At 32.7% G+C, this 15,484-nt stretch overlaps 2 protein-coding genes across 7 annotated transcripts in view; one reads left to right on the top strand and one right to left on the bottom strand.

The window, feature by feature from the left end:
• Positions 1-15,484, top strand: part of LOC133188259 (androgen-induced gene 1 protein-like) — a 423,009-nt gene that overhangs the window by 277,327 nt on the left and 130,198 nt on the right. The gene's annotated exons all lie outside the window — the stretch shown is intronic.
• On the bottom strand, positions 2,805-14,806 carry LOC133188109 (homeobox protein Dlx6a-like). 3 transcript variants are annotated; one of them, XM_061323508.1, is made up of 4 exons: positions 14,640-14,806; positions 14,051-14,407; positions 12,679-12,857; positions 2,805-4,026 (listed from the first exon to the last, which is right to left on the bottom strand). In XM_061323508.1, exons 2-4 carry the CDS (start codon positions 14,352-14,354, stop codon positions 3,550-3,552), a joined length of 960 nt encoding a protein of 319 aa, XP_061179492.1. In that variant the 5' UTR covers positions 14,355-14,407; positions 14,640-14,806; the 3' UTR covers positions 2,805-3,549. The 3 variants fall into 3 exon arrangements, with proteins under 3 accessions (XP_061179492.1, XP_061179484.1, XP_061179476.1); XM_061323500.1 differs by having other exon boundaries at positions 14,652-14,806; XM_061323492.1 differs by lacking the exon at positions 14,640-14,806 and having other exon boundaries at positions 14,051-14,633.

Raw genomic sequence — 15,484 nt, 5'->3', positions numbered from 1 at the left:
TAATTGTTAATGTAGGGTACTCATGACATTATTTCATAATGAGGATTCCAACACGTTGATGAGGAAAAAGTAAACAATAAATTAAGTTGTTTGGTATTCATGGATCCCATGGGTAAATCAATGCAATTTTCTATTTTTAAAGTTTATCTGTTATCAACTTACATGTAATGATATTTGCTAAAAAAAGCTCTTGTGATATTTATGAAAGACACCAGTGATTAAACATGATACATATATAGGTTTTTAAAAATATGTATAAAAATTGCGATCCAAACAATACGGTGATATCAATTTATCAGGAGGGTAACATATGATCCCAACTGAAAAGAACATGTGAAGCAATATTTGATATTTAGCAAGACTGAGCATCAAAAAGAACTGTCTTCCCTTCTTTGACTGGTCTTTGTTCTACTACGTTATGAAGAAAAGCCAAAAAGAACTGGCGAGATTTGAAGGTAGCAATTTCGTATCGATTCAGCTTGCAATCACAAAAGTCACATTTCTCCTTTTGGCCCTTTGTTCAACAAGCTATAATTAAAGACCGGAAAGTATTCAAATTTGGTTAAGAAACCGTATTGACCGAGGATTGTCATCGTATTGTAATATGCATAAGAAATCAATTCTCTTTATCGAAAAAGAAAATATTTGTCAAGATTGAAGTTTTGATTTTAAAAGCAATATCCGATGGTTTTGGTAAGTTTATTTTCTATGATTATTCTGAATAATGTGATTATGCTAACAGAGAAATAGGGTTATAGTGTATTACATGTATTTCATTATGGAATATATATTTAAAATATTTTTATTCACAGTTTGGTCATGTATAATTTATAATGTAGTTAGAAAACATCGGCTGTTATGTTTTGGTTCGGTAAGTAAATTGAAATTGAGTGAAATACATTGAGCAGAGTACTCCTAACACACGAACTCAGTATATTATCCCCCCCCCCCCCCCCCCGACACACACACATTAACAAAAATAAAAATATATATAAATATTGCACATGGTTGCGCTTAACATAAAAATTTTCAACCAGAGAAAAGCGTTATCGAGGCGCATACAAGGTTTTTGAGGGGTGAAAATTTTCAATGTTTCCCTACATGCAACATTTGTTTATTATACTGAATGCGTCCGTACATGCATACATTTCAGGCATGTGATATATAACTTTTATATTTCGAACTATCGTCAAATAATGGTTCCGGTTATTAAAGTATATCACCCTAAAGGACGTTTTAAAAAATCTCTCGACTAATCAGATTCGACTAATTTACATGGAAGTATTACAATAAAATAAAATTTCCAAGTGTTAAAGTAAAAATAGCTTTAAAAACTCATTCAAATCTTTATCTAGTAGAAAGCACCAAAATATTTAGCTTCTGGGAAAACGAGAGAAGATATTAGCCTAGTTTGTCTCTTTTGCTCTCTTATTCAAGTTCTGAAAACAAAGATACAACTACATGTATTTTCTATTCAAACTAAGATTGTTAAGGTTTTTTTCTTAAGGAGGCTCATCACACCAACAGTTTATTTTAAATTTCATTACAGCACCACTTTTTATGAAGATTTCAAATATCCAAATGGATTTTATGATAAATATTTTTGAGTGATTTTTTCTAAACCTTTTTTCTGATTTTAGTTAAATGTTTTATTTCAAGTTTCTTATTGATAGAATTGCAGAAATCTCAGAATCAAGTGACGGATATCATCTTCAGATATGTTAACAAAATGACAACAATATTATTTTTATTAGAAAAAATATTTTTCTCCCAAAAAAGAATTAATGTGATTTTCTTTTTAATCTGCACGAATAATTAGGAAAATCAGTTAAAAATTGATAAGAAATGTATGCTGAAATGAATAAAAAGTGACATATTGAATGAAAAATATTTAAAGAAAATGAAAATTCTAATTTAAAAATAGTCCACTTGCAAGAGTTATCTGTCCTAATTCCCCCAGACTCAAAACACTAAGTAACGTTTTAACATCTAAAATTCAGAATAAAACTAAAATTTCTAAAGTAAATAATTATATATTTTTTAAACGTAAAGACTAGCAAACAAATCAACGGGAGTACAGTACAATAATAGCGCAAGTCAATAATTATTTATTTCAGCAAGGTGATAGATTTCAACTCGAATTTCCACTATACTACATGTTGTTAATGGTAGAGTTCGCTGCTTTCGCTATTACAATGAACATTACTTGTGTAGCGATTATTTGATTGTCATTCTCTTTGGTCTCTACTTAAAAATAACCCTTCTTCGTTTATGATTCATAATGAATCCGTTACTTTGTTTTCATTGTTTACAACATCAAAAATTTAGTCTATTTTTAAAGCGTTTTAAAGATTCAGATCATTAATAAAGCGAACCTGTACAATTCGTCCCCAGGAGAAAACGGGCAAAACAATGGAGGTTTATTTTTCTGTGTAGTACGTCATCAAAAAGTGGTGTAAAGAGCCTCCTTAACTAGCCGTGCACACGCTGGCCATTAAAACTTGTTAATTGGTAAAATAAATTAAATGCACATCAAATTTGCTTTCATTATAACATTTGTCAATAACAGACTTGAAATAAAAACTCGTTGTTAGCTAGAATTCTCTTTGCCTAAATAATTTTGCCGATGGAACGAAATTCTTTTACCATGTACATGTACTATCTGTAAAGTATGAAACATGAATCAACGTCTTTTATCTTAATGCAGTTTTAGAAAAGAAAAAAAAAATAATATTCAAGATAAGAAAAATGCCTGCATTTTGAAAAGTTCACTCCTTTTAAGACTAGAGACAAAAACAATATAATTTTGCATTAAAATTACTTTATTAATTTAATCACGGTTTAACCGCACGTATACATGCACATTATATAAGATAAAATCTTTATACATTCAACATATTAATGTTAAATCGTGAAATTTGACAGTGAATGACAGAGTAAGGGATGGAAGTAAAAAAATAATCATTAAAAACAAGGAAAATTTGTACATGTGACAATATAACGCTAAAATTATACATGACAAATTGAACAACAAAATTATAAATTACGCCAAGAAAAAGAAAACGAAGAGCAATATGAACAGAATTAGAAGTACATGAGATACAGTAAGGTTTATGTTCAAATCAATGCGATATTTAACTAAAATTAAACTGCCCGATAAAAACTTAATGCATGTCTCTAATATACCCTTCATATTGCATGTTTCTTTTCAATGTTTACTGGCGATATATATACAATTTATAAATTTTACTCATAACTTAAATGGAAATTCAAATCTTTCCTGACCAAATTCGACTCTAGTCTGCTTTACTTTTTCTGGAACGAGGCAGCACTGTCACATGACCGAATGTATAATCAAACGGCGCGGAATTCAAACGTTGCAAACATCTGCGTCAAGTGGACAGTCCATAAACATTTGACCACATCAACATAATGTTTACAATACACTTGGGGGGTATCACAAGCAGAAGGGTCTGCCACAGAATTCCCGAGCACTATCGGAATGTACCGAGGCTAGAATGTTAGTTCTAAGATTTAATACTACAGCTTTCACGTGAGACAGGATTGTTGATTCATCATTGGCTGTGTGGAGTACCAAGCGGAATGGTAATGAGACATAGGGGGCATACCCGAACTCATCACTGACGTCATCGGTGGCATGCCGGACATTGGCATATAAGACTGAGATGAGGTATAGTTGTTGGCTGTGTGTTCGTTCCACTGAGGCTCATGTTCTGGGCTTACAGATGAAGCTGGGGAAATCATCACAGAATTGTGTTGATTTTGCTCTGGAGTTTCCATTTTTAGTCCATTGGGAGGGTGGTGCACATGAGTGTTATGGCTATGCGCGGATGGTGTCGGTGGTGAATGTTGCTGGGAAGGTGACTGTGGTTGCATGGGTTGCTGGCCTTGGGTTGGTGACGTCACCGGTGTTGGAGTCTGCTGACCACCTGCCTGCATAGGATTCCCGCCCTGTTTGATCATTTTCTTGGCTTTTGAACGGCGATTTTGGAACCAGATTTTGACCTGAAACAGAAATATATACCGTTAAGATGGGTATTTTCATATTAATTTTCTTTAAAAAATATCCCGTGAGTAAGAATTGATTCTCTGAAATGTGGAAATTTTATATGCCAGGTCTTTTGTTCGGACCCTGGACCGCGGAACGTGTCAGAATTGTGTCAACCAATCAGAAAGTTGATCGACAACTTCTCATTTCCGCGACCTTCTGCTAGGGAAACATAAACTTGAAACAGGGAGAAACTTTGTTAATAGATCGGATCTTATCTCGTATACCAAATCAATATCGGATCTCTTTTGATCAGGGTGTGGGGTTAACTAGTAAACGTGTCTAACTGGGCATGCGTCACTTCACAATCAGAGAAGATGCACCTAATCACCCTGGGGCGATGCCAGCCTCTCCGAGTACCAACAGGAATTTGAGGCCTCTTCTAATGCCTGTTTTCACTTCACAAATATAATGGAAACTCACCTCAAAAATTGTTCTACGTTTAATCAAGCTGCATATTTCAATGTCTAATTCTATCATCGGTTGAAAAATAAACTGAACTTTAACAGCCTCGCTTACAGGCATTTAATTCGGTATATTACTTGATGATATAAATTAACCTATTTAGTTACATAATGGATTCATTTGATCTTGAGTATGTTTGCAGTTGTTCATCATATAATACAAAAAAGAGTTGATCTTTTAGGAGTGATTTCAATAAGAATTTTATTAATTTCAATCTTAAATTGTAAATAAACTACATCATAGTAACTTTGAAATTTATGAAAAAAATGAATCATTAATTTAGGGTAGGTGGACTACTCGCAAGGAACACACAAATATGAATTCATTTCACAAAAATCTTCAAAAGAATGGAAAATAATTATTCAGATTTTTAATTATATCCTTACACATTGAAGGCTCCATTATGAAATATTAACACACAAGAGAGTAGTTGTGCGTCTTTTTGTAAACGGCCGGGTTTTAGGCCTGAGAAAAGACGCAGGTCTCGGTGAGTTAGGGGGTGGGTCCCCCATTCAAGCGCCCTTGTTCAGCCAAGGAGAAGAAAAAGGGGGCGGGGTCGTGCCCAAGGCGAACAAAGCTTTCATAAGGTTCGGGTATGGGCTACTCAATAAAGCAGATGTACATTTTGTTCACCCTTTAGCGAAATTATAAAGATATTTACTTAGAGTAGATTTCCATTGAAAAAGTTTTCATAAGTAGACCATTTTATTAAATTTTCTGCAAGAGTTGATGCGTCATTCTATTATGAGAAAATTCTAACGGAATTCTATTCGATATTTTTTTTCTTTTTAAGCATCGAAATGCAAATGGTAAACATCATTGAGAAGAAAATGTTTCTGTTAGCAGTAGAAAAGAATTCAAAGAAAAAAAAAATTTTAAAGTTCCCAAAATTTAAGAGTTAGCGTCAGTCCCTGGCCCAATGTTGCAGAGCAAACGTTTCGATCCAACAGCAAATTTTAAAATGCTCCTTTTATCACATTTATGGTTTTGAATATTATCAAATAACATTAAATATTTTTCTTTATGTTTTCCAGTTGCAATAAAAAACGGATAACAATAGCAGGCCTTTGTCGGTACTATGTCATGTTAAACTTGAATTAAAACAGCAATCTCGAGCATTCACACGAGGATTTTTTAAGGAAAAAAGTGATTTCTTAAAAATAAGAATTTTTTTTAAAAACTCAATTTACTCAAGTCATTGAAGTATCCGGGTATCCGGGATTGTTTTCTTTTGATTTTATCGTACATTGCAATAAAAATGAGTTGACTTGCAAACATCAAATATTCGAATTGGCATTTCCAATTTATTTGCCTCTATTCTGTGATATGGGTAGGTGAAAACCTTCTTGGTTTGAAGATCTTATCAACCGATTCAGTCATTCGAAACGCCGATCACACAGGAAAGTTTTTTTTTTTTCTCGTCGTAAGGACATTCAGTCGTGGTTTTGGCTTTTATAAGAATGTCAAACTCGGAACAATATGCACCCCAAAACTAGTCTGATATATTTATTTAATTTTCCCTGTAAAATATTTAACACCACGCATATATATATATATATATATATATATATATATATATATATATATATATATATATATATATGCAATTCGAATGATGATTTAAATTTTTCTCAGTTCAAAAGAAATCTAAAGAAAACGTAGAATTTCGAATTACTTAATTTCCAAGTTCGAAAGGAGATATATCTTATTAAATATATTTTCTTATATATTTAATTTTTTTAATCTTAGTTTGTTTTAATTTTTGCAAATATAACTTTTATTATATAATTTTAAAAAAAAATGCATGAGAATGTCGTATACATATAAGTCAATGTAAATAAGTTGACATTTTTTGTTTGTTTGTTTGTTTATTCTCCGTGTCATCATAAAGAAAATATATCACAGATATCCGATTGTCTTTGGTGGAAGTTATTAGGTCAAACATATTAAGCGTAAAACCGGATAATAATTAATTATTAAACTAAATATGAGAATTAACAAATGAATAATATTTGTAATATATTTTTTGACAAAAACGTATTTAATCAATATATTTGCCTTATCAAAAAAATCTCTCTGAATGTTTAGTATATCAACAATTTATGAATAGACACAAAAGTTATTCGTCAGCCTCCTCAATTATTCACAAAATCAATTATACACTCGATAGTTTGTCAACTGCACGGCTTTGATAGTTTACAATAGTTCTATGTTTATCCAAGTTCTATGAAACTACGATAACTGTATAGTGGAAAGAAGGGACAACTTTTAGTCGACAATTGATAATGTAATTGACGTTTGAGCAGATCTTGTTTAAGTTAGGGAATTACAACCTCAATATACAATACAATTTACGGACTACCCTTTCATGAAAGAAATTATCAGAAAAAATGTCGAAAAATGTGACTTTTTTTCAATGTCAATTTAGTTTAAAGAAGAGATCTCTTCAATAATTGCATTTTAATATGACGATATTATTAAATGTTAGCCCTTTATTATGATAGTGTGTGATTATTATGTTAATCTTCACTGTCATTAATGGCTAGTTTCACGGTAGTTTTGTGAAAAAAAATTAGCCAATTTGATTCGCTAGGTATGAAATCCGCCGAGCTTCTTGTTTGCTTTTGGCTGTAAGAAGAAACCGATATGTGTAATTTTTGTCGATAATGGAAAATTTAGATCTAATCAACATCCTTAATTCTTTAACACAAGAGAATTAGATCTAGTGGTGTAAATAAGACATCAAACTAGAGGTTTTATTTCTTTATCATGCAATACAGAATACACAAGACACAGTCCGGATTAGAAAGGGAGATTCACAATTTAAATCGGTGATTTCAAAGAAAAGAATCTTTAAACAGTTTAAAGCATTATTGAAACATCGTTGAAAAAAAAATAAACCGCTGACTTTATGAAGTGCCATGTTCATCTTTTGAAAAGCCGTAGCAGCTTTTTGAATAAAAAATGGCTGTCGAAATTTTCCATTTAAATGGAAAAATATAAACTTATTGATATGAGCGCTATCTCTCGTCTCCGGTATTTCTGATCACTCGCAGCGAGGGTCCATTCATCAATAATGTCCGAATAGTCGGGTGGGAGGGCAGCGGAAACGAGCCGCTTCAAATCACACTGACACCAGACCCGCCCATGTCTTGGTGAAAGGGGTACTGTCTGGGTATTCTAGGCCCATGCCGGTTTCCCCAACATCTGTCGCTAAACATATGGACAGCGATCAAATAGCCATTCCAAAATATTTTATTATGATTTTTTAAAAAGAAAATTATTTGCATATTCTCCAATATATATTTCATATACGGAATATTCAGGGTTTTTTTTTAAACCTGTTTATTTTGAATTTTTACCTCAGTTCTATTCGTCTCAGTTTCATGTGGCGAGTATTTTGACAATTTTTCACAACATTGGCGCAAAGAATGTTTTTGCTTCTACCCGCGAAGAGCTAGCACCTCTGTATTTGGTGTTGGTCACACAATGGGACTCTAACCCAAGAGGACTGTGTGAAAAGTCTCTCAACACTCCCCCGGCGGTGTGTGCTACAACGACACTGACAAAAAAGGACCCCGTGTTCACTTTGAAACAAGACAGGAGGGTTTTGTTGAACGACAAGTTGGCGCCGAGAAGCAGACTTCCCATCAAATTTAAGGTTTACTTTTAAAAATTGAATTTTGTAAAGCGATCTGATGTCGAAGTACGCTGCGAGACGCAACATAAATGTTTAAGGGAATCAATTTATGATTTTGAAGTGATACGATGTGTATATTTACTCTCGTTTTGTTTTGTTGCGTTCCATGTGCAACAGTTTAAAACGGAACCAATGTATACTGAATACAGAACTAGACATCTTGATTTTAATCGCATGTATTTAATGCTTTGTAAATACGACTCTCTAATGAGTTAACGCATGTATGATCAATACCTGATATTCTAAATTAGACGGCTAAAAATTCGATCTGCTTAATGGATACTTCGCGGGGAAGTGATAAAATGCCGTCAATCTAGACACTTATAATTGCAATTTTAAAAAGTAATAAAAATTGTATTTTAAACTAACAATTAAAATTTGATTTATTCTTTATTTGTTGTAGAAAATACATTTGTAATAAACTTGCAAAAAAGGGTTTTTTTTTCCAATATTAAATATTTTCACTGGATGTATTTTATTTTTAATGATGAAATAGGTGTCGGAATAGTAATGTTTCCAATTATTTAAAAAAAAATTATTCACAGTTTTATATGCTGAAATAATTTTTTTTATCTCTATTTTGTCTGAGCTTCTTCTTTACACCAGGACTTCTTTACACCAGGAATTCATAAAAGACAAATAAAAAGACAGGATTCCCTTTTAAACACACGTGTGAAAGCTCTTAAAATACTACATGGAAATTGTATATTTATTGAAACATCGGATAATATAATACTTTTGATATTAGCTATAGTTTTAGGAAACGCTGGTCAGGTAAGCGGGTGTACAACAAACATAAAAGAAAACCTATACCCCACAAATCAATGCTAGAGTTTACTTTTACCCATTCTCTTCAAGAAAAAGATTTTTATGGGAAGAGAAACAGAGTCGTGGGTTTAATTATTCATGTGAGAAAAAAATCAACATTTCACAACCATGCATAGCTCTAAGACAGGAAAATAATACCGAGTTTGTGTAAAACGATCTAAAATGTTAAAACAGATACCTCTCTCGAGGCATAGTCAACGGGGATAATAAAAACTAATTTCAGTACGTGGATTGTGTGTGCGAAATTTTATATTGCAAATAACAGAGGAATTGAGTTACATATGATCCCCCCTTCCACACATAAAATTCAGGTAGGGCCGGCGCGTTTGGTTTGATGTGTTTGGGAAACGGTCCCACAGGTGCTGCTTGCAACAATGTTTAGAATATAAAGTGCAGATTTGCGAATTTTAAAATGCTATAACACCTTGCAATTTCTTGTTAAGTACTTGGGGTGATGTTTTAACAGCACATATATCATGGACTTGACGAGATAGGCTGGTACATTTCGATAGAACTTCGTACCTTCGTTGGATACAAGATATGGTTTTCAGAATGATTCATCAATATGCTATTTTCTCATTGTGCCATTAAAGTAATTTTCTTAGATAGAAATAATTTTTTACAGAAATTTTTATTTTATATTTAACATTGTGAAGGGCTTTAATCAAAATATACCTTTGATTTATTCTGGAAATAAATGTCCATATCTTTGAGAAAGAAGCTTTTTACCTTACAGACATGACCTGTTTCATAAAATTTTTCACACCATAAAATGTTTAATATATATTTTTTAAAAAAAAAAGGTTTCGAATGTCTCATACTCTCAGACTTCCCTCAAAACTTCGAAGATTACAATAGTAAAGCAGTGAAAAATGACTAATACATGTATTCCCATATCTTCATTAAAATAATTTATTCTTTGAAAATGAAGTTCATCCCCATCAAAAAGTATTCTCAATAAGAAGAATTCTTCAATACCCATTTAATTTTTTTTCTAATTTCACTTAAAATATTCATGTAGCTAGTTTAGATATTTTCATCTATAGCTAAGTACCTTTTCTATTTGACATTCAAAATAAATGAATTGGCATTGTTTTTCTAAAAACCATTGAAAATAATATTGAATTATTAAATACTAATAAACATTTTAATTATTTAACATGGTGTATTTAATTTTTTACAAAAAATGATAAATGTAGCTTTTCGATAAAAGCAATCCATGAAAGGGAAGAGAATCCTTCCTAATACATTAATTGATTTCCACCATAGGTGAAGGATAATTAGATTTTTTATCAATGTAATATCATTTTCACCATTTTCTCTGTTAAGTTAACATTTGGCACGGTCTTTATTGGGATGTAATTGATTTCGTATTTAATCTTTAGGGTCTAATTTAAGAAGAAAGGGCATTCGTTTTTGCGTAAATTAACATATAAAATGATGAGGCCGTCTTTTTGAGAAAAAAATATTTGCTTGACCTCTCCCGACTCAGGATTTTAATAAAATGGGTATGTAGGGATGGGATTTTTTTTTTCTTCGGAAATTTTCAACATCAATGCCCAATTTTCAAAAATTATTGAAATTAAAATAGTTGTCCCCTGGACGAGGAAATTCCGGAGTGAATAAAAAATATCTTTTCCTGAGGGTTTAAACAAAGTTCGAGTCGAACCATTTTTAGTCAGTCGGTCGGGAAGGGGGGGGGGGGGGGCAAACAGACAATTTTTCAAAGATGCATTAAACAAACATTCGCAAAATAAAAATAAAATTAAATTAAATTATAAGATAAAATACACACATATGAAAATTCTGTAGATAGTTTGCGGACATCCTACAACAGTTCATTTGTTGTAAATATGTCTATGATTGCTAAAAATAATTAGATTTAAAAAAAATAAAATAAGTTTGTTTTTATTAATGATTTTCATATAAGAGGATACAAGTCTTCCTCATGGACCAAAAATTATATTCATTGCGTAGTACTTATACTGAGTTTATGAAAATAAAAACAACCCATTTTTTTCAAATTTACTTTTGCAATTTATAAAGGGTATCAACTATCGTGCCTAACCAGACGCGCTCGCAAGGTGCACTAGATATAAACAGATATGTGCGTTGACACGCGAATTCTTCAAGTTCACGTGTTTTGAGGATGAAATCGGGTAGATTTTGATCTGCGTTTTGCCTAGAGAAACCTGGTACATTATACGGTGTCGAAGAGTGAAAGGGGTCAAAACGTACACACCACACGGAATATGTCTATAAACAAACCACAGGCCGGGGAAACCTATTGATTTACGTGTGGCTAATTTGATACTGCACCGCTAGAAATTAAGGAAGATAATCACAAAAATAAAGTACAATACAGGATTTTACTTGAAATAAACCAGATATTTCGTGAAAAAAATGAATGTAAAATAAAACTTTAAATGAAATTGAGAACTCTTCCAAAAAACGCACGTTTCTTGCAAGCAAGTGATTATTTTACGTTAAAATGTGTAATTTGAATGCAAATATCACCATATTAGAATGTAAACTTTGATTTTCCTAAAGTTTGTTATGTTTTATAAATTCAATTAATTCATTAGCACCTTCTTTCAATCAGTCAACTTCTTTCAATTATCAAGAAAAATTAAGTAAAAAGCAGTGGTAGTCGGGGAATCAAGAACATAGCATGTATACATGATTCTCTGACATTTCAAGGAACATATTTTTCTCTCTTTTTTTCTCACACAAAACAATATTGCCAGAGAGACTTCGATCCAATGAAAGGTGTAAAATGAGACACCCTGAATGTCCCTATCTGAAAATTTATTTTGATGAAGGGTCCTGAGGATATACGCCCTATACATTAAAAGAGAGACATAATTGGTAGGTATGTGGCCTATTTGTGAACACCCCCAGGGTCAGAGTAAGAAAAACAATATCTGATAAGAAATAATCTGTTAAAAACATTTGTCTTATTTGTTTGTACAAGTCTTTATTCCTACTTAATTGAATCGTAAGACTGATAATTAGAATATAATTAACGGGACACGATTGCTGCAGGCAAAGTTGGATTTTCTAATGTCAAATGACTCAACTTTTGAAAAAATGAATTTTCAAAAATTAATTTTCTTTCTCAAATTTGATATGATCCAAGCTGCGGGTTTTGTTTTTATGGGCAACATTTTTTATTAATCGCCGTGATTTGTTCCCTTATAAAGAAATCGTCAGATGTAACCGTAAATTATTTCCGTCTCTTGTGGACTGACATACATACACTTGTTAGCAGAATTGTACAATATTTTCAAAAGGGTCATACACTATTTATCACATATTATAGGAAAAGTCATGAAGACATTGATATTTGTTAAAAACTAGCATGCATTCGTTTACACACAATGCCCCAACATATCCAAAATAAGCAAACATTGCAAATTTTTAATTTGAAGGTTAACTCATTTCTACCGTCTCGCATTTTCTTTTAAAGCTGTGAGATACAACAACGTTTCATTAGAACTAAATCAATCCTTTTGTCCATATCGAAATTTAATGCAACAATTAATGATACTGTATTTGCCTGTCTGAATTTTTCCTTTATAAATAGATTAATAAAATACAAGTTCTCAATATTTACCTGTGTTTGAGTGAGCCCCAAGGAAGCGGCCAGTTCTGCACGCTCAGGGAGCGCCAAATATTGTGTGCGCTGGAAGCGTCTGTTTAGTTGCTGCAGTTGAAGACTGGAATAAATAGTTCTAGGTTTTCTCATCTTCTTGCCTTTTCCATTTATTCTTAACTCCTCCATTTGAGACTTATCTGAAAGTAGTCACAGCAGAATTGAAAATAAAATGAATTAGATGTCATATATGGTACAGTTTTACTTATCTTAGAAAAAATCTTAAAATTCTGTAAGATGGAGTGTGTTTAACACGAAAGATCGAGTAGCAGTTGAATCAAAAAAGTTGATTTTTTTTTCATTTTTCAAGGGAAAAAATGTTTGATCTGACAGTTATCCGATTCAGCGGGAGAAAATATGCAATGACAATACATTGAACGTATGCAGTGATATTAGAGATGGGAATATGCTTCGTTTTACGCCGGATCTTGCAGACGCTTGTTCCAGACCGGCTTTCCAGCAGACGAGACTGCCATCCTGACGGCGCCGACTGCAAGCAGTCCTGGACAAAATACGACATGGGATTTCTTTGTTACAGACAAAAAAGAATGTTATGCATTTTTTCGTGTACTGAAGCGATTCTTTAATGCCTGTGTAAACTGTTTACTTTTTCACAACCTAGAAGAAAACAAGCGTCGATTTGCTGACAGAGACCGATGTGGCATTATAAACCAAGATCACACGATGACAAGATCTTTTTGTACGAGATTTCGTCTCCCGTCGCGCTCCCTCTCAAAGTATCCGCCATTTAAATGAACATCGCCCAAAAATTCACATAACAAGAAAATCGTAATTTTTCATACCGATATTTCAAAATCTTATTCTACACAAGAATTTTTACTTCATTCAAAACAATAATTTTGAAGTTGATTGCTGTTCACCAAAGAAATGAATTTGACGTTTAATTAAGAGGAGAAAAAAGAAGGAAAATTGATAGGACATTTGATAATTTGCACAACGATTATTTAAAATGAGAAAAATGACATTTCTATTTGCATAATGTTACATATACTCACTACTACAAAGCATCAATAAAGTAAATTTATATTTAATAAATTTGACAATAAATCAAATGGAAACTATTTATAAAGCATTATAATAAAATGTTTGGAGTGTTATTCTTGCCATAATACAGAAAGTAACTCCATAAAGACACACGATATTTGCAGAAATTAGCAGCTGTTGGAATACGAACAAGATACGGAGATGTATGATAATATAATAATACAAATGAAATTAAAACAAGGAAATAATCAGCGTGACAAATAGAATCCAAAGTTTATCATGTTATTATGAAGAATTTGCTCAGTAAACAGAAAAAAGAGGTACTAACCTTCTCTGTTTGGAGAGGGACTCTGATAAGGCGGCATGGAGAAAGGATGCCCCGTCGGTGGATTATAAGAGGAGGGGGACATCGGATTCATGTGGAAGGGGTACCCGAGTGGTGGTCTGGCCTGTGGGTTAGTGAACACACTATCCCCATGCTGGGAGGGATGGTGATGAGGCTGATACGACGAGCGTATGGGGTACGCCGGGTGCCCCATCCCCATTCCCTGCTGTTGGAGTTCCATGAAAGCTGACTTGCCGGACATTTCCTGATCCAGGCCATGCCCGTCGACATTACCCACATTAATCATAACTCGTCCTTGTTAGTATCACAAATAAAAGTCCTCCAAATTAAGTCCAATTTCTGTAGATGCAAAAATTAAGGTCTATTAGGTCCCGATTAAACTGTTACCTCAATATCAGCACATTGAATCTAGTCGGGTAGACCCAAATCGCTATTACGACCCACTTGGATTGATAATAAGGCAATATTTCCTTTTCAACTTATTAAAGGTAATTTAGGGATAAGTATTCAAAGAGGCGACTGATCGTACACCCTAAGTACACGTACTCATCTCAATATTAAATGCTATTACCGTCATCCGTACCCTGTACTTAAATCACAAGAGACGTCCTCAATAGAGCCGAGTAGTTGTCACTGATCGGTAGCCCCGCCTCTTGGTCACAGTATTTGTTTCCATTGGCTGACAGCACTGAACTTCGATTTACAAGAGGCAATCAGCACCGCCGCATACTCCATTATGAGATGAATACAAATCTGAAAGCTCTCCTCTTTAGGAGAAAAAAATATTCTGAAGAGTTTTCACAAACCCCAAAAGACAAGGCAAATTAAAAATCAATAGAAAAATCAATCATCATTGTACTATGCTCACTTTTTTTCTATACATGCAAAATAAATAAAATAAACGTTGATAATAATGTAATTATCCCTATTACGCGATCAGCAAAAATTCGTTACATGATACAGGAAAAAAGGAGAGAAAAAGTCAAATTTTGACATAAAACACACGTATAAGATGAAAACCTTTTTTTCCAATTACATTTTTGATGACCAACATTAATCAATATGAAATATAGAGAAAAAAGGGATAAAAACATGTACAATGGAAATACGTATAAGAAGAAGAGAGAAAATTGAGAAAGTGAATAATTGGATGCTATGTTTTGATTAGAATTAAATAGAATTAATAAAAACACAATAGACAGGATTTCATATAATTAGCATATTTTAAAAATCACGTGATTTTGATGAACACAAGAAAGATTTTAAATAACATAAACATTAACAACTTCAGTGATAAAGTAACATTTGAAAATATTAAAATATAAAGAAGAGAGAGAGACTCATGGGGTGCATAAATATTTGGTGAATTTGATAGGTTGTAGTGGACACGCTTACTTTTACAATCTCATGGTGACA

This window comes from Saccostrea echinata, unplaced genomic scaffold (genome assembly GCF_033153115.1).
Source record: "Saccostrea echinata isolate AGI-Se365-2 ecotype Australia unplaced genomic scaffold, CSIRO_AGI_Sech_v1 ptg000001l, whole genome shotgun sequence".
Classification (NCBI taxonomy): Eukaryota; Metazoa; Mollusca; class Bivalvia; order Ostreida; family Ostreidae; genus Saccostrea; species Saccostrea echinata.
The sequence above is the reverse complement of the archived record's forward strand: the minus strand, read 5'-3'. Positions and strand labels throughout refer to the sequence as shown.

Bases quoted from the DNA above. Each gene is read 5' to 3' on its own strand.
- LOC133188109 (XM_061323508.1), bottom strand. From the start codon at position 14,354: ATGATTAATGTGGGTAATGTCGACGGGCATGGCCTGGATCAGGAAATG. The intron at 12,858-14,050 runs GTTAGTACCTCT...GACTACTTTCAG, and splicing joins TCCCTCTCCAAACAGAGAAG to ATAAGTCTCAAATGGAGGAG. The intron at 4,027-12,678 runs GTAAATATTGAG...TTTCTGTTTCAG, and splicing joins TGGGGCTCACTCAAACACAG to GTCAAAATCTGGTTCCAAAA.